Below are 19,937 nucleotides of genomic sequence, written 5' to 3'. Positions count from 1 at the left end.
ACTAGGCTGTGTTGAATGGGAGTAAATTAATTTTATACTAAACTTGCAGATGTTGGAGTCACTGCCAAGCATGTATGAAGAGAACTGGTCTTATGTTCTTCTTGATGTTTTGAAACCCCTATGGACAGGATATTTACATGTAATCATTATATATTTGTTTGTACTGTTCCCCCGTGGGAATCGAACCCACAACACTGGCATTGTGAGGTCCATGCTCTACCAACAGAACAAAACATATAAGATCTCCTAAGCATGTGTTAACCTACCTCAGACCTTATTTTCGGTGTTTATCCCATATAGCTCGCCAGCTTGTAGTCCTAAAAAACGGAAATTAGTTACCTATGGTTCGTTTTTCCCCCACAGGGAAAATTAATGGGGAAAGAATAGGGTTTTGGGATATATGGCGAAAATAAGGTCTGAGGTAGGTTAACACATGCTTAGGAGATCTTATATGTTTTGTTCAGTTGGTAGAGCATGGACCTCACAATGCCAGTGTTGTGGGTTCGATTCCCACGGGGGAACAGTACAAACAAATATGAAAATATGCGCACTCACTACTGTAAGTTGCTCTGGATAAGATATGACTAGAATGAATGACCTTTGAATTATGAAGCCTTTATGTGCCTTTTTTGATTACATAAATCCTTAAAAATTCACCAAAAGTGATGTTAGCTGATGAAGATGAAATAATAGAGCAAAACATATAAGATATCGTAAGCCTTAACCCTGGTTTCTCCTGTGGGTCGCTCTGGATGGGATGTCTGCCAGATGACGGAATGTAATGTAAATGTTTGAGCGTCTTCACTGAAGGTAGATTGTATGTTTTAAAATTGAATGAAGTAAAGATCTCATTAGCCTGTGTTTTACCATGGACATTGTCATTGAGGCCTTCCACCATTTTAAAGTAGTCAATGTAGTCAACTGGGTGTGGATTCCTATGGGTTGTAGCTTCAATGGCGCTCCCATGCTGTCACAGATGCTTAAAGGCACATTATTTATTTATCTATCTCTATGTATCACGTTTCAGGTAAAACCCAAATGCAGACTGTGTTGAAGTAACAATGTTTATTACAGCAACAGGGGCAGGCAAACGACAGGTTAAGGCAGGCAGGGGTCGATAATCCAGAGTAGTGGGGCCAAGGTACAGGACGGCAGACAGGCTCAGGTTGGGCAGAGAGGTCAGGCAGAGAGGTCAGGCAGAGAGGTCAGGCAGAGAGGTCAGGCAGAGTGGTCAGGCAGAGTGGTCAGGCAGAGTGGTCAGGCAGAGAGGTCAGGCACGCGGGCTCAGGGTCAGGGTCAAAACCAGTAGGGCAGAAAAGAGAGAGTGGGAAAAAGCAGGAGCAGATACAAACCACTGGTTGACTTGCACAAACAAGACGAACTGGCAACAGACAAACAGAAAACACAGGTATAAGTACCCAGGGGATAATGGGGAAGATGGGCGATACCTGGAGGGAGGTGGAGACAAGCACAAGGACAGGTGAAACAGATCAGGGCGTGACACTATGGTGCCTACAAAAAGACGCCATTACTATTGTTCTCTATAGATGGGTTGTCTGACAACTTTATGGAAATGATGCTCATGCATTGATGTGGCCGGAAGGCGTGAGTTGTTATGATTCTGAACATTCAGAGAGCTAGCAACAATGACAAGATGCTGCCATGTTGGGAATCGCAGGTGGCTCATTTCATAGTGCTGAAAAGAACTAGGTCAAATCATGATGGCTGTGATCTTCAGGTCGGCAAGTCGGTACTCTAGAAAGAGGCCAGAGTTCCCATCTTGGAATTCCGAGTTGGAAGACCGGTGAAAACAAATTTTCACATTCTGAGCTTATTTTTTTGCGAGTTCCCAGTTGTCTAGAACATGGCATTCATCCTTCAGGTATCAAACGCAAAACATTTGAAGAAATTCAACCCCTTCGTTGACTGTTTGAAATGTCCTGCTGTGTCTGGTTGACTATCTGTGTAGAGTTAGTCTCTATAATTTTCACGCAAAGTGAGTCCCAGGTATGGAGATATTTCAGTGCCAACAGAAACTGTACTTGAATTTCAGAATTTTGAATTTGTATTAGGATGTTGAATTTAATATTTTTGAATTTGTAATGCACAAATTGTATCATTGAATGCGTATTTCATGATTTGAAATTTAATTAATATTGCATTCAGTTTTCAAATGAATTTTCTATCTAATTGAATATTCAAATTCAATATTTACATATTCAGTTTCAATATGGTAGATATTAACAAACTATAATTTCAAATTGAATAGTTTCATATATTCAACTTCTCGGATGCATTCAGATTCAGTTTTCAAATTCAGTAATTTAAATTCATATTCAAAACCAGAGACAAAATCCTGGTACTTTGCCAGCCAGAAAAGGTAGCACAGATCAACAGAAGCATTCTGGTGGTTTCTGAAGCCAATGTGGCATGTTAAATTTAGTTTCTTCCTATGAATTTGGCTCTAGCGTTTGGACCGTTTTGGCTATAAGCTGTTATGACCCCATTCCTGAAAGCTTAGACTCTCTGGAACATGATTAACTTGTCTGAGACCTGAAAGTTTGGCGCAAAGTCCTCAGAAGGGCTATGACAGTACTATTTAACTAAATTCTTATGGGGGCCAAATTGCGTTTTGTGACACTTCTTATAGGTTGGAGATCAGAGACCTGGCAGAGTGGTGCCAGGACAACAACCTTTCCCTCAACGTGAGCAAGACAAAGAAGCTGATTGTGAACTACAGGAAAAGGAGGGCTGAACACGCCCCCATTCACATCAAGGGGGCTGTAGTGGAGTGGGTCGAGAGCTTCGTCACTGGAGCCAAGCTTCCTGCCATCTAGGACCGCCATGCTAGGCGGTGTCAGAGGAAGGCACAAAACATTGTCAAAGACTCCAGCCACCCAAATCATACACTTTTTTGTTTGCTACCACACGGCAAGAGGTACCGGAGAACCAAGTCTAGGTCCAAAAGGCTCCCACTCCCAAGCCATAAGACTGCTGAAAAATTAAGCAAATGGCTACCCGGACTATTTACATTGACTATGCATAGTCACCCCCTGTGCATATATAGCCTTGTTGTTATTTTATTGTTACTTTTATTCTACTTTAGTTTATATAGTAAATATTTTCTTAACTCTCATTTTCTTAAAACTGCATTGTTGGTTAATGGCTTGTAAGTAAGCATTATACGGTAACCTGTTGTATTCGGTGCATGTGACAAATACAGTTCTATTGCTTTGATTGTAACATGTCCTGCAGGGCCTGTGATGAGAACAAAACGCGGTCCCATGTTCCACAGAGTCTAAGCTTTCAGGAATGGGGTCATAATAGCTGATAAACTCAGCAAAAAAGAAACGTCCTCTCACTGTCAAGTGTTTATTTTAAGCAAACTTAACATGTGTGAATATTTGTATGAACATAACAAGATTCAAAAACTGAGACATGAACTGAACAAGTTCCACAGACATGTGACAAACAGAAATTGAATAATGTGTCCCTGAACAAAGGGGGAGGTCAAAATCAGAAGTAACAGTCGGTATCTGGTGTGGCCACCAGCTGCATTAAGTACTGCAGTGCATCTCCTCATGGACTGCACCAGATTTGACACTTCTTGCTTTGAGATGTTACCCCACTCTTCCACCAGGACACCTGCAAGTTCCCGGACATTTCTGGGGTAATGGCCCTAGCCCTCACCCTCCGATCCAACAAGTCCCAGACGTGCTCAATGGAATTGAGATCCGGGCTCTTCGCTGGCCATGGCAGAACACTGACATTCCTGTCTTGCAGGAAATCACCCACAGAATGAGCAGTATGGCTGGTGGCATTGTTATGCTGAAGGGTCATGTCAAGATGAGCCTGCAAGAAGGGTACCACATGAGGGAGGAGGATGTCTTCCCTGTAATGCAAAGCGTTGAGATTGCCTGCAATGACAACAAGCTCAGTCTGATGATGCTGTGACACACCGCCCCAGACCATGACGGACCCTCCACCTCCAAATGGATCCCGCTCCAGAGTACAGGCGTCGGCGTAACACTCATTCCTTCGACTATAAACGCGAATCCGACCATCACCCCTGGTGAGACAAAACCACGACTCGTCAGTGAAGAGCACTTTTTGCCAGTCCTGTCTGGTCCAGCGACAGTGGGTTTGTGCCCATATGCGACGTTCTTGCCAGTGATGTCTGGTGAGGACCTGCCTTACAACAGGCCTACAAGCCCTCAGTCCAGCCTCTCTCAGCCTATTGCACAGTCTGAGCACTAATGGCTGGATAGTGTGTTCCTGGTGTAACTCGGGCAGTTGTTGTTGCCATCATGTACCTGTCCCAAGTCGGTACTCTAGAAAGAGGCCGGAGTTCCCATCTTGGAATTCCGAGTTGGATAAATCAAATCAAATCAAATGTATTTATTTAACCCTTCTTACATCAGCTGATATCTCAAAGTGCTGTACAGAAACCCAGCCTAAAACCCCAAACAGCAAGCAATGCAGGTGTAGAAGCATGGTGGCTAGGAAAAACTACCTAGAAAGTCCAGAACCTAGGAAGAAACCTAGAGAGGAACTAGGCTATGAGGGGTGGCCAGTCCTCTTCTGGCTGTGCCAAGTGGAGATTATAACAGAACATGGCCAAGATGTTCAAATGTTCATAGATGACCAACAGGGTCAAATAATAATCATCACAGTGGTTGTCGAGGGTGCAACAGGTCAGCACCTCAGGAGTAAATGTCAGTTGGCTTTTCATAGCCGATCATTCAGAGTATCTCTACTGCTCCTGCTGTCTCTAGAGAGTTTGAAACAGCAGGTCTGGGACAGGTAGCACGTCCGGATAACCGTTCAAAACAACTTTTCCCATTATGAGCTTTTTTTTTTGCGAGTTCCCAGTTGTCTAGAACGTGGCATTCATCCTTCAGGTAACAAACGCAAAACATTTGAAGAAATTCAACCCCTTCGTTGACTGTTTGAAATGTCCTGCTGTGTCTGGTTGACTATCCGTGTAGAGTTAGTCTCGATCATTTTCCCGCAAAAGTGAGTCCCAGGTATGGGGATATTTCAGTAACAACAGAAACTGTACTTGAATTTTATATTTTTGAATTTGTAATGCACAAATTGTTGTTGCCATCCTGTTCCTGTCCCGCAGGTGTGATGTTCAGATGTACCGATCCTGTGCAGGTGTTGTTACACGTGGTCTGCCACTGTGAGGACGATCAGCTGTCCGTCCTGTCTCCCTGTAGCACTGTCTTAGGCATCTCACAGTATAGACATCGCAATTTATTGCCCTGGCCACATCTGCAGTCCTCATGCCTCCTTGCAGCATGCCTAAGGCACGTTCACGCAGATAAGCAGGGACCCTGGGCATCTTTCTTTTGGTGTTTTTCAGAGTCAGTAGAAAGGCCTCTTTAGTGTCCTAAGTTTTCAGAACTGTGACCTTAATTGCCTACCATCTGTAAGCTGTTAGTGTCTTAATGACCGTTCCACAGGTGCATGTTCACTAATTGTTTATGGTTCATCGAACAAGCATGGGAAACAGTGTTTAAACCCTTTACAATGAAGATATGTGAAGTTCTTTGTAATTTTACAAAATATATTTGAAAGACAGGGTCCTGAAAAAGGGACATTTCTTTTTTTGCTGAGTTTAGTTAAAATGGTCCAAACTCTAGAGACAAATTCGTAGGAAGACAATAAATTCAACATGCCACATTGTCTTCATAACCTGCCAGAAGTGACTTTTACTACAGAGAGAGCATTTGATTATATCTGTTCTCCTCTACCTTTCCTGGCTGGATGTTGTCTTTGGCTTTTAATCTGAATTTAGAGAGCTGAATTGGAAAAATTAATCTGAGGAAATTGAATATGAAACTTGAAATGTCAGTTTCTAAACGTAATACACTGTCACGCCCTGGTCTAAGTATTTTGTGTTTTTCTTCATGTATTGGGTCAGGCCAGGGTGTGGCATGGGTTTTTGTATGTGGTGTGTATGTATGGGGATTGTAGCTAGTGGGGTGTTCTAGCTAAGTCTATGGCTGTCTGAAGTGGTTCTCAATCAGAGGCAGGTGTTTATCGTTGTCTCTGATTGGGAACCATATTTAGGCAGCCATATTCTTTGAGTTTGTCGTGGGTGATTGTCTTGAGTGTCTTGAGGTCCTTGTTTGATGTTAGTTGACACAAGTATAGGCTGTTTTCGGTTTTCGTTTCGTTTATTGTTTTGTAGTGTTCGTGTTTAGTCGTGTTTACGTTTGTTTAAGTAAACATGGATCGCAATCGACACGCTGCAGTTTGGTCCGACTCTCCTTCTCACTAAGAAAACCGTTACATACACAGAAAATGTATGCAATATCTAATCAAATCTAATACAGTGCATTCAGAACGTTTTCACATTTTGATGTGTTACAGGTTGAATTAAAAAATCTATTAAATTGAGATTTTGAGTCACTGGCCTTCACACAATACCTCATAAGTGGAATTATGTTTTAAAAATGAAAAGGTGAAATGTCTTGAGTCAATAAGTATTCAACCCCTTTGTTATGGCAAGGCTAAATAACTTCAGGACTAAAAATGTGCTTAACAAGTCACATGTTTCATGGACTCACTGTGTGCAGTAATAGTGTTTAACATGATTTTTGAATGACTCTGTACCCACACATACAATTATGTCTAAGGTCCTTCAGTTGAGCAGTGAATTTCAAACACAGATTCAACCACAAAGACCAGGGAGGTTTTCCAATGCCTCACAAAGAAGGGCACTTATTGGTGGTAGGTAAATATAAAAATGAATACCCCTTTGAGCATGGTGAAGTTATTAATTACACTTTGGATGGTGTATCAATACATCCAGTCACTACAAAGATACAGAAGTTATTCCTAACAATTGCTGGAGAGGAAGGGAAGCGCTCAGGGATTTCACCATGAGGCCATTGGTGAATTTAAAACAGTTACAGAGTTTAATGAGTATGATAGGAGAAAACTGTCAAAGCAAACTTTTTGTTTTGAATACAAAGTAATATGTCTGGGGCAAATCCAATACAACACATTACTGAGTACTACTCTCTATATTTTTAAGCTTAGTGGTGGCTGCATCATGCTATGGGCATGCTTGTAATTAAGGACTGGGGAGTTTTTCAGGATGAAAAATAAATGGAATGGAGCTATAAGCGCAAGAAAGATTCTAGAGGAAACCCTGGTTCAGTCTGCTTTCCACAAGATACTGGTAGATGAATTCACCTTTCAGCAGGACAATAACCTAAAACACAAGGCCAAATATACACTGGAGTTGCTTACCAAGAAGTCAGTGAATGTTCCTGAGTAGCCTGGTTACAGTTTTGACTTAAATTGGCTTGAAAATCTATGGCAAGACTTGAAAATGGCTGTCTACAAATGCTCAACAACCATCAGAGCTTGAAGAATTTTAAAACAAATCATGTGCAAGTATTGCGCAGTCCAGGTGTGCAAAGCTCTTAGAGACTTACCGCTGTAACTCACAGCTGTAATCGCTTCGAAAGTTGATTTTAACATGTATTGACTTAGGGGTGTGAATACTTACAGGATGTAAATTAGATATTTCTGTATTTCATTTTCAGTCAGTTTAAAATGTCTAAAACCATGATTTACATTTTTCATTATGGGGTGCTTTGTGTGTAGATGGTTGAGAAAAAGTAAATATTTAATACATTTTGAAGTCAGGCTGTAACACAACAAAATGCGGAATAAATTAAGGGGTATGAATACTTTACAACTGTTAACTTGATTTTTTTTTTTTTTAACTGAATGCAATACTCATTCAATTCAGTTTTAAATCATGAAATACAAGTTCAATTTATGAATTCAATGATTTAATTTGTGCATTACAAATGCAAAAGTATTACATTCAAATTCAATAACCGAATACAAATTAAGAATTATTGCCACTAAAATCGGTCCATACCCAAGGTGATGCAGTCACAGTGAATGTTGCAAAATGTTGTTCTGAAATTGGTCTTACATTTATAAAATAAAGAGCAATATTTCAGATTTATTTTGGCATGATAATATGTTGTACTGAATTTTAGGGGAAAGCATTTTTGTGAGAGGTCACCATGTTACAATATTGTACAATTTATTTTTTAGAGGGCCTTTTAAAAGCAACATGCAAATGAAGTTTTTTCCTGACATTATAAATGTGATGTGTAGGCTAGGTCTAGTACTCGCTAATCAATACACCATTCCTACAGTCTGTGTAGGGCCTGTAACTTATTCAACAAATCTAAACACAATGTTTTGCTGCAAGTCAGTCATGTATAAAGCAAACTAACAAATAGCCTTAAGCATAAGTAGGACTGTGTCAAATAGACCTACACGCCATACGAACATGTGAATAAATGATTACTGGTAAGTGGTAAGGGAGAGAAACCTTAATAATTGATGTTTGTAAGCATGTACTAGGCCTACATCATGCATGTAAGAAAATGTGATCAATTTCTTGATGTGATGTATGTGTTGAAAATAGTCTGATGTCATAGGAGCACTGCATTCATGCCTGAAGATCCAGCAGGATGGGGAAAAGGAGGAGGGAGATGGGTTTCCATGGCAATCCTTTTATTCAGGTTTGTTGACGTCACATCTGCCTCTGGTAAATCCTTTGCACAAAGGTTAGTGTGTGTGTGTGTGTGTGTGTGTGTGTGTGTGTGTGTGTGTGTGTGTGTGTGTGTGTGTGTGTGTGTGTGTGTGTGTGTGTGTGTGTGTGTGTGTGTGTGTGTGTGTGTGTGTGTGTGTGTGTGCGCGTGTGCGTGACTGAGAGATATAGAGAGAGGATGGAAAGCATGTGTAGGATCGATAGCTAGAGGAAGATGACAGTAATTTGAGTTGTCTATTGACTGCCTTGATCAAGGACAAAGTCAGACAGTCATATTGCTGTTTCTGCGTAATTATAGGCTACACCTCACCCTTGCTTCAGTTTGGTTGTGTTGTATGGCTTGATAAGGACATTATAAATCAGCAACTCTACTGTAAAATGGAGCTACAGGACACCAACCTGATACAGTACAAATATGACACATACAGTATTGATAGGGATACATCTTAACTCTGCTGACTTGAACACTGAGCAATGTCACAACTGTATATAAAATGGTAAGACTATGCAAAAATGATGCTTTGAAGGTGCCCAGTTTGGACAGACTTCATAATGTGTTCATGTTCAAAGTCAACCAACATTCAAGGACTGTAATGAGCAATGCTGCCACCTATTGGTGACAAAATAACATTGTAAATAGTGTAGTATTAGACAAAGCTTGACCTTAAAGAGCTCTGCCACAGATCGAACAATGAGACAGATGTTTCACTGGATGTTTAAATGTGAAGCATCCGCTTGGCATTTCCAGAGGAAGCCCACTGGCAGGTAGTGGGAGAAGACGGAACGAGATGAATTTTTGCCGACATTCTGCAACCTTTCTCATTGATGAAACATTTGATCTCAATAGAGTTTTCTTTTCCCCAAACTAAAATCTGTTATGAACAGAGTGGACTAAGGTTTGTAACCTAACCCTTTGCAAAAGTATATTTTTTAAATGCATTATTTAGAATTTAGTTATTGCACGTGCGCACTTTCCTAGCGGAAATATGCAGATGATGCTAGAACGTGCCAATAGGACCTTGATAGCTTGTGCTTGTTCTGCCCACTATGGCAATTTTTTCCCCATTAGAAACGACAGGCTGTGTTCTATCTTGGTTTATTTCATACTAATCTTTGGCTCTACTGCACACATGACAACCGACAATGTGCAATGTGTGTCCAATACTATCTGTCACTGATGTGGACTAGATAGTGTTGTGGACAAATCCCCTTTTGTTACTAGCCACATGCTTATAATCCTAAACCGTGACTCCTAATCATCCCACTCTCCATCTGCACTGTCAGAGGGTGGTGCTTGTGTCCAACAGGTCCGAGAGAGAGAGATGCGTATTGACTTACTGACAGGTTCAGTATAGGACCAGTGGGACGTCCTCCCTGCTTGGCCCATGGGCCCTAATTAATGTCCCAGCATGCCTTTGTGTGGCGGGCAGGGAGGTTGTTGTCACTGCCAGCTGGGAGTATGATGGGCAGACAATCCACAGCACACTGACCTAACGTGACCTCAACCACATGGCCTCCAAAACATTGAATCAATTCTAGAATTATTGATGCATCCTCACTCTATGGTTCTTACACTAGATACAACTAGTTTAGATGGCAGTTGTCTGCTTGCATGTCCAGAAATACAGTAAGTCAGCGTGGCCGCTCCTCTCTTACTAGCAGAAAGACTGAGAGAGAGAGATGGAGGGAGAGTGGCACTGTCAGACGATCAATTCATGAGCACTTGCTGAGAGAAAATCATTAAGACCGATGCACCTCTGTTCACCCTAATGGACTGAAGATTATTTTAAGAACACTATCAGCAGCAAGCTGAATATTAATTAGGGTTGTGTGACCCTTGTTTGCTTTTTAGGGAGAATATTTTGATCACAAGCCATAGCAGACAAATGACTCAACTATATATCTATCTTCCCATCCCCATCGTTCCAAAGTCATTCCCCATAATGCTTTTGTCTCTCGGGATGATAGACGCCGGTTTTAAAATGGATCTTGTAATTGAGTTCGTAAATTGTGAATGTTTAAAGACATTAGTCTGACAAATTAAAACATTTATTTATTGGATTTGTTTATGTTGTTTACAAAAGCACTTTCATGGCTCCCATCATTACATCATTGTTAAACAACGTGTGAGGAAAAGGTTACTTCTGTTTCATCTCTTTCTGCACCCGTCCAAAGAAGGGTTTGTGAGTGACATGACACTAATGAAAAGCTTTCATGAGCAACAATGTTTGTTTGAATTAAATCTCCGGACCTGATGGCTGAAAAGTGGATGTGGTTTAGATGAACTACAAAAAGCTCGGCTGAAAAGGGGACACTGCCATAAAAAAAAACATATTGCATTTGTCATAAAACATTGAAACTTCAAAAACTATCACCCCACACTAAATATTGCAGTATGTATATACATTATGTATGGCTATTTATAGCCAAGATCATTTTTATCAAAGCATCATTTTGGATCAGAGACATTCTAGTAACACTGGACCTCATCGTCTTAAATCCGTTTGAGCTGAGTCAAATATGGCTTTAATTTTATCCCCTTGTGTTACGTGCCTAAATGGTCATCATTTATTGAACAGTCTTTTAAGATTATTGCAGAGAGAACTGATCATGAGAATAGCTGATGTCGGGTTAGGCTTGGCATCGGGTTTGGTGTGCAAAACCCTCGCTATAAGAGGTACCTCAGCATGTCAACCTCTTAGACAGACCTCTGGGGGGGGGCAGGGGAAGGATTTCATCACAGCTTCTGGCTGTTAACTGTATTGGCAGCATTGTTAACTTCTTAGTGTAATATAATAATGTTGTCAGGTATTAAACCTGGTGCAATTTTATCCCAAGGAGATATATAACACTGTTGTGTTGGTCGTACTCAGTCAACCTACAGAGATGGTTAGGCCCTTGTCAAGGAGTTACCTCACCACCTCTCATTTCTCTTTCTTTTTTGCTTCTCTCCTGTTTTTTTATTGTCATTTTTTATTTTCAGATTCTCTTTCTCTCTCTCTCTTTCTCGCTCTCCCTCTCTTTCTCTAGCTAAGTTCCTTTATTTTCCCTTTCATTCATCACAGCCATACATGGCAACTCTCTGGTCTGGAAAGTTTATTTTCACATTCTTTCCAATAGGATTCAAGTAATTCATTTCAGCTGTGGGGCCCTATCACTGACCCCAACATAAATAAATAGCTCAGAGGATGGGGGATGTTGGCCTGAATCTTGGATGGAGGAAGAGGTTTGGGGCCATAAGCATGTAAGTGTGGTCCAGCTCACAAACCACAAACATGACCATCGCAGTTGTCTAAAGTACTTAAGTAAAAAATACTTTTTTGGGGGTATCTGTACATAATTTACTTTTTTAATTTTTGATAACTTCTACTTTTACTTCACTACAGTCCGTAAATAAAATAATGTACTTTTTACTTCATACATTTTCCCTGACACACAAAAGTAATCGTCACATTTTGAATGCTTAACAGGACAGGAAAAGGGTCCAATTGACGCACTTATCAAGTTAACATCCCTGGTTATCCCTACTGCCTCTGATCTGACAGATTGACTAAACACACATGTTTCATTTGTAAATGATGTCTGAGTGTTGGAATGTGCCCCTGACTATCCGTAAGAAAAAGAAAAGAAAAAAGAAAATTGCGCTGTCTAGTTTGCCTAATATAAGGAATTTGAAATTATTTATATGTTTACTTTTGATACTTAAGTATATATTTTTAATTACATTTACTTTTGATACTTAAGTATATTTAAAATCAAATACTTTTAGACTTTTACTCAAGTAGTATTTTAATGGGTGACTTTTACATGAGTCATTTTCTATTAAGGTGTCTTAAATTTTACTCAAGTATGACAATTGGGTACTTTTTCCACCACTGCCATATCGGAGAGGGACATGTTTGTTTATCTCTCCATGACTTTGACAGTATATATCCTCTATAGTGCATCTCTGTACTATATTGCTTGGTAGTTTTTCCTTCTGTGTCAGTTGTCATTCCCTGCGCCCCAGCGGAAGATGAGTAGCAGCAAGGCTCTGAAGAGTAGCCTAATTCCCCAAGCTGTGATCTTATGGTGGCAACCTGCTACGTCTCTGTGTCAGATGTCTCCATTGGACACAGAGATGCTCCATTGGCATGAGATGCAGTGGCAGATCCCACAGGTACCAGGTAATTAACACCTGAATTGGCCTGGTGGCATGGCTTTGGCTTGATACATCTTCCTGGAAGGTATTCTTATCCATGCCCAAAGTCAAAACACTGAAACATTCCCTGTATTGGCAATTCAAGTGTGTTCCCTCCCAGTTGTTGACCAGGGCAAGCATGGCTGGCTGGCTTCCCCATCTGGATGGAGGCCATTATGCTATGACCAAATGACCCTGGTGTGACACACCAAACCAAACAGCAGAGGGCACTGTATAGCCTGTCTGTCTTTCTGAACCTCTACACATGCTAGAAGAGGCCAGTGTAGGTTAACAAGGGTACAGTAGAGGTCAGTGACCCAGCTGGGGGAAAGTGCTGGCCTTTGTGTTGATAATGCCTGTGTTGTTTCAGATAGCCCTGTGCCTGCTCACATCAGCACAAAGCAGGACTGGCATGCTCTGGGCCCTTGTTGGCAAATCCCATGAGTCATCAGCACGGTGGTCTGACCTTTTTGTTAGAAGGTTTAACTGCATGCTGCTTATTGACCACCTTCAATGGTAACGGTGCTGCACTCCTGGCATACCACATTACACGCTCTGCGGATGCACGTAGGCCTACCCCCTGACCTGACGCATCACACACACCCCTCTCTCTCCAACCCTCCCACCTAGTGCCTACAAACAGAGACGATACACAGTCCTACTACCTTTACCACATCATTTTTTTGAAAACTTCACAGTCTCCCTACAGTAATTACACTCGATCTCTATCTACAAGTTTTAGTGCAATTTTTAAAGCGTTATAGCATTTCATGTTACTGACAGAAAACATTTGTATTGATCAGAAGTCAAGAGAAGTGCTCCCATTGAGAAATGTATTCAATATTAATTTCCCCCTGGCCTCCCGAGTGGCACTGCACCACAGTGCTAGCTGTGCAACTAGGCTCGAGTCCAGGCTCTGTTACAGCCGGCCGCGCCCGGGAGACCTATGTGGCGGCACACAATTTGCCCAGCATCGTCCGGGTTAGGGGAGGGTTTGGCTGGCAGGGATGTTCTTGTCCCATTACGCTCTAGCGACTCCTGTGGCGGGCCCGGGCACAATGCACGCTGAAATGTCTCCAGGTGTATGGTGTTTCCTCCAACACATTGGTGCAGCTGGCTTCCGGGTTAAGTGGGCATTGTGTCAAGAAGCAGTGCGGCTTGGTTGGGTCCATACGGGAGTTGCAGCAATGGGACAAGACTGTAACTACCAATTGGATACCATGAAATTGGGGAGAAAACGGGTAATAAAATAAAATAACAATAAAAAAATGATTTCCCCACAAAATTCTGTAATGAAAGTTTTTTTTTGAGCATTTCCAGTAGAGGGGAGTGTTGCATGATTGAGGGAAAGCTTCAATTTGACAACCAGGCTGGGAGGCAATGTACAGTAGATGCTGGCTCAATGAGAGAATAGAGAGTCAGGAAACAAAGAAGAGTGAAATGCTTTCGCAAATATTGACAGTATGATTCTGCAAAATATCTTGATAGTCTCCAATAGATTTTGATAGTCTCCAATACATCTTGATAGTCTCCAATACGTATTGATAGTCTCCAATACGTCTTGATAGTCTCCAATATGTCTTGATAGTCTCCAATACGTCTTGATAGTCTCAAATACGTCTTGATAGTCTCCAATATGTCTTGATAGTCTCCAAAATGTCTTGATAGTCTCAAATACGTCTTGATAGTCTCCAATATGTCTTGTTAGTCTTGATAGTCTCCAATACGTTTTGATAGTCTCCAATACATCCTGATAGTCTCCAATACATCTTGATAGTCTCCAATACGTCTTGATAGTCTCCAATACGTATTGATAGTCTCCAATATGTCTTGATAGTCTCCAATACGTCTTGATAGTCTCCACTACATCTTGAATGTCTCCAATACGTCTTGATAGTCTCCAATACGTCTTGATAGTCTCCAATATGTCTTGATAGTCTCCAATATGTCTTGATAGTCTCCAATATGTCTTGATAGTCTTGATAGTCTCCAATACGTCTTGATAGTCTCCAATACATCTTGATAGTCTCCAATACATCTTGATAGTCTCCAATACGTATTGATAGTCTCCAATACATCTTGGTAGTCTCCAATACGTCTTGATAGTCTTGAATACGTCTTGATAGTCTCCAATATGTCTTGATAGTCTCCAATATGTCTTGATAGTCTCCAATACGTCTTGATAGTCTCCAATATGTCTTTATAGATTTTGAAAGGTCTAGATAGTCTCCAATAGTCTTGATAGTATGAAATAAGTCTTGATTGTACTATACTGCATTTGCACTATGTACACATCTACACTACACTGTATATACACTTTATATAAAGTATTTGTCACGGCAGCATCCCTTCATCTGTATATATAGATATATATTCCCTCTGTAAAATGCACTGTATATCCTCACTGTAAATCAACTTTTACTCCAGAGTTTTATGTTTTATGTTTATTATACTTATATTATATATCCTGTACGTTGACTATGTTGACTTTGTCTGTATTCTGTTTGTACATGGTCTATTGCTGGCAGCACCTATTCACTAAGTCAAATTAGAATGTAAAGTGATTGTGATTTATTCTGATTGTTGGTCTTTATAGTCTACAATATGTTTTGATAGTCTACGATACAGTTTTTGTAGTCTGCAATAAGTCTTGACAGTCTGTAACAAATATTGCTAGTCTGCATTAAATCTTGATTGTCTGCAAAAAGTATTGTTGGACTGCAATAAGTATTGATAGTCTGCTGTACGTCTTTATCATCTGCAAGGAGTTTACTTTGCAATAAGTCTTGATAGTCTGACTGCAATAAGTCTTGATAGTCTGACAGCAATAAGTCTTGATAGCTGCAGCATCCAAACTTTTCATGGCTGAAGTTAATTGAAGTGACTACTTTTTAACCGTTAAAGTAATTTAAATTAATGAAATATACCCCTTGTTTTAGAAACCACCAGTATAGAGGGGTCTCAGTTTACAGTAAAATATAACACCGGAGTTTGACGATAGTTTGTGATATCACAGGTGTTTTAAGTTAATTTGTCAAGTCAAGCTTACTTTTCCTCTGATGATAGGTCAATCCCCATGTAAAAGAATGTGCTGTTTTCTAAATGACCATTCTTGGGTGTAGTAGTGAAAGCAGTGATCAATCAATCAATCAAATCTATTTATAAAGTCCTTCTTACGTCAGCTGATGTCACAAAGTGCTGTACAGAAACCCATCCTAAAACCCCAAACAGCAAGCAATGCAGGTGTAGAAGCACCAGTAGGGGTGGGGACATTCAGGTGTCAGATGAAAGAACAGAAAGAGCCATCTCTCATTTGAGCACAACGTTTTCATTTTATTAATAAATGTGAAAATAAAAGTTATGATTATAAACAGGCATGCTGTGAGGCAGCTCTAAAGGTTCTGAACGCGGCGAATGGACCCCACGTTGGACCTCCAGTCGTTGAAGTGGCGGTACTCGCCCCTCTCCAGTAGGTGCTGGTGGCCGCGGTAGTTGGGGAGCTCGTAGAACACCCAGGCGCCATCCATCACGTTGCAGGAGTGCACCTCGGGGTGACGCCAGTGCTCGGGGATGTTAGGGTTGTCTTCGCTGAACTCCATCATCTGACCTGCAAAGTCGGGACGCTCGTAGAGGCGGATCCTGAACTTGCCAGATGTCTGGGGGGAGGGTGGATGGTAGGGGGGGAACACCCAATAGGATTTGTATTTAGGATATGCAAATATACATTATACATATATTGTATCGTTTCATATTTGCACACCCATGCTCATAACTTTTGAACTGTTTTAAGGCATTGCATATCTGATTACAGATTTGTGCTGTGAAATTGCACTTTAGGATTCATGTAATTAACTAGTCTAACACCCCACTCAGCTTGAAAAAAATACACCTGCATATTAGTATGTTTGTTACATTTTCTTTGCTTATTTCGAATACCTGGTCAGTGGTTTTGATTGAATACACTACAGAATATTCACGTCATATGGCTGTACATTATGATTGATGAGAACATGGGAAGAGCTATTGGGAAAGCTATTGGGAAAAATGCTGGGTGGAGATATGCAACGTTAGGTCCCACATGACGTGGCTCCAGAGCGGTGGCAGTAATTTAACACAGACAAAAATATGTGGGAAGACATTTGACTCTCCTTCTCCAAGAAGCATCCTCCACTGCTCTAGGTTTTGAGTTGTGACAGCTTGGCTGCAACATTTTTCTTATCTACCATTTTTGTGTTCTTTTCTGTCTCCTCAGAAGCCTGCACAGGACATACAGTGGGGCAAAAAAGTATTTAGTCAGCCACCAATTGCGCAAGTTCTCCCACTTAAGAAGATGAAAGAGGCCTGTAATTTTCATCATAGGTACACTTCAACTATGACAGACAAAATGAGAAAAAAAATCCTGAAAATCACATTGTAGGATTTTTTATGAATTTATTTGCAAGTTATGGTGGAAAATAAGTATTTGGTCAAAAACAAAAGTTTATCTCAATACTTTGTTACTATACCCTTTGTTGGCAATGACAGAGGTCAAACGTTTTCACACACTGTTGCTGGTATTTTGGCCCATTCCTCCATGCAGATCTCCTCTAGAGCAGTGATGTTTTGGGATTTTTCTGGGCAACACGGACTTTCAACTCCCTCCAAAGATTTTCTATGGGGTTGAGATCTGGAAACTGGCTAGGCCACTCCAGGACCTTGAAATGCTTCTTACGAAGCCACTCCTTCGTTGCCCGGGTGGTGTGTTTGGAATCATTGTCATGCTGAAAGACCCAGCCACGTGTCATCTTCAATGCCCTTGCTGATGGAAGGAGGTTTTCACTCAATATCTCACGATACATGGCCCCATTCATTCTTTCCTTTACACGGATCAGTCGTCCTGGTCCCTTTGCAGAAAAACAGCCACAAAGCATGATGTTTCCACCCCCATGCTTCACAGTAGGTATGGTGTTCTTTGGATGCAACTCAGCATTCTTTGTCCTCCAAACACAACGAGTTGAGTTTTTACCAAAAAGTTATATTTTGGTTTCATCTGACCATATGACATTCTCCCAATCTTCTTCTGGATCATCCAAATGCTCTGGCACTGCAGGATTTTAGTCCCTGGCGGCGTAGTGTGTTACTGATGGTAGGCTTTGTTACTTTGGTCCCAGCTCTCTGCAGGTCATTCACTAGGTCCCCCCGTGTGGTTCTGGGATTTTTGCTCACCGTTCTTGTGATCGTTTTGAACCCACGGGGTGAGATCTTGCGTGGAGCCCCAGATCCGAGGGAGATTATCAGTGGTCTTGTATGTCTTCCATTTCCTAATAATTGCTTGATTTCTTCAACTGGAGGAGGACAGAGGAGCCTCTTAAAGAAGAATTTACAGGTCTGTGAGAGCCAGAAATCTTGCTTGTTTGTAGGTGACCAAATACTTATTTTCCACCATAATTTGCAAATAAATTCATTAAAAATCCTACAATGTGATTTTTTGGATTTTTTTTCTCATTTTGTCTGTCATAGTTGAAGTGTACATATGATGAAAATTACAGGCCTCTCTCATCTTTTTAAGTGGGAGAACTTGCACAATTGGTGGCTGACTAAATACTTTTTTGCCCCACTGTATGTATTAACACGCAGGTTTGTGTGTGCCAACCTGTATGTATACATTTGTGTGATTGAGAGAGAGGTAGAGAGAGAGGTAGAGAGAAAGAGAGAGAGATGGGGAGAAATAAAAAGGAGATAATTGTATTCTCAATCAGCATTAACCCAAACTAATATTGCCCGGCATGGCCCCCAATCTTCAAGCCAAACCCTTTGCCTCCTTGATAGGACTCACGTTGCGGATGACGCGGCAGGACCTGATGCTGTCATTGTAGCCCATCCAGCGCTGGTAGTCGGGGTACTCTCCACTGGTCAAAATGTACTGAGTGCCCAGGTAGTTGGGCCTCTCGTACAACACCCAGTTCCCATTCTCCACACGGATGGAGTTGCAGCGGCTAAAGTGGGAACTCAACTCAGGGCAATCGCTACAGCATTCAAAGTGGTGACCCTGGAAGTTTTTGTCCTCATAGAAGACGATCTGTGGATTCAAAATAGGGGAGGTGGGTCAGTAGCTTTGTGAAACCAGACTGATCTCACGGTGGCCCACATTTTCTTTAACTTTAAGTAAAACTAAATGTGAGCGCAGAGGTCACTTTGCTTGACCAGGCAAGTAGGTGGGAGTATGCAAGGTAAATTAGGTGGTTGTAAATTTCCTGAAACTTTCACAAAGTTCATAATATTCAGAAATCCTGGTTGGAGGATTCCAAATTGGATAATTCCTTCTCTGCTCATTCCCTCCTGATTCCGAGGATCATCCAACCAGGATTTCTGAAAAAACAGGTAACTTTTGGAAAGTTTCTGGACTTTTGCAACCCAATTTGGTGCGAATATAGAGACGGGGCAAAAAGGAAAATGACTGTTAAATGACCTACCTTTCCAATGCGGTCCATGATTGGGGCTTATCTCCGACTTTTTTGATAACTCAATATTTATGCCTCCTTTCACATACAGTGGTATCACCACTGCCATGGGCCAGATTTATATATGTGGGACATTGAAATGCAATGCCAGGGGAATCATTGTCATTTGGATAGCCTCAGCATTTATATCGGCACAATAGCTGATGCAGCAACTGTTTTAAAAGTGTGCCCGTTTTATACAATGTTTACCCAGTGATTGTATACAGGTTGACCTTTTGATCTTACAATGCCTGATTCCAGAAACTGATTTATTGATGTAATTAAATTGTTCTCCAGGTTGCTGGTTGTGCGATGGCCTCCATGAAGTTGGCTTCTGGCCAAACTGCTCTGTTCTGTAAGCTTTAACATCTGCAATGGAACTGACAGGTGCATTTCCAACAACCATCATGCCCCACCCTCCATCTAGGCTACTGTACACAGCACACCACCACATTTACTGTAGAAAGAGTCGACCAACATCGAGTTACCCAGAAAGAATAGCTGGATTATTGTCTCCGATCAGTATTTATGAAGTCTTGACTGTCCTTACAGTTCAATACACCTCAAGATTCCAACACCAATGCCTCACCCTTCATCTACCACATTTAGAGTTGGAGTTGGCTAACATTGTAGTGCCTCTTAAATATTAGCCCCTATTTTTCAATTTTCACCTAAAATGACA

The 19,937-nt window shown here is 41.1% G+C and overlaps 1 protein-coding gene across 1 annotated transcript; it reads right to left on the bottom strand.

Moving 5' to 3' along the window:
* Positions 1–16,085: 16,085 nt before the first annotated feature.
* On the bottom strand, positions 16,086–19,348 carry LOC139406071 (gamma-crystallin M2-like). The gene is made up of 3 exons (XM_071148538.1): positions 19,229–19,348; positions 18,592–18,834; positions 16,086–16,432 (listed from the first exon to the last, which is right to left on the bottom strand). The coding sequence occupies exons 1-3, from the start codon at positions 19,244–19,246 to the stop codon at positions 16,169–16,171; spliced, it is 525 nt and encodes a 174-aa protein (XP_071004639.1). The 5' UTR covers positions 19,247–19,348; the 3' UTR covers positions 16,086–16,168.
* Between the last annotated feature and the right edge of the window lie 589 nt (positions 19,349–19,937).

This window comes from Oncorhynchus clarkii, chromosome 3 (genome assembly GCF_045791955.1).
Source record: "Oncorhynchus clarkii lewisi isolate Uvic-CL-2024 chromosome 3, UVic_Ocla_1.0, whole genome shotgun sequence".
In the NCBI taxonomy this organism is placed as follows: Eukaryota; Metazoa; Chordata; class Actinopteri; order Salmoniformes; family Salmonidae; genus Oncorhynchus; species Oncorhynchus clarkii.
This window is presented reverse-complemented; position numbering and strand designations above follow the sequence as displayed.

Bases quoted from the DNA above. Each gene is read 5' to 3' on its own strand.
- LOC139406071 (XM_071148538.1), bottom strand. The intron at 16,433-18,591 runs GTGAGTCCTATC...CCCTCCCCCCAG, and splicing joins CCTGCCGCGTCATCCGCAAC to ACATCTGGCAAGTTCAGGAT.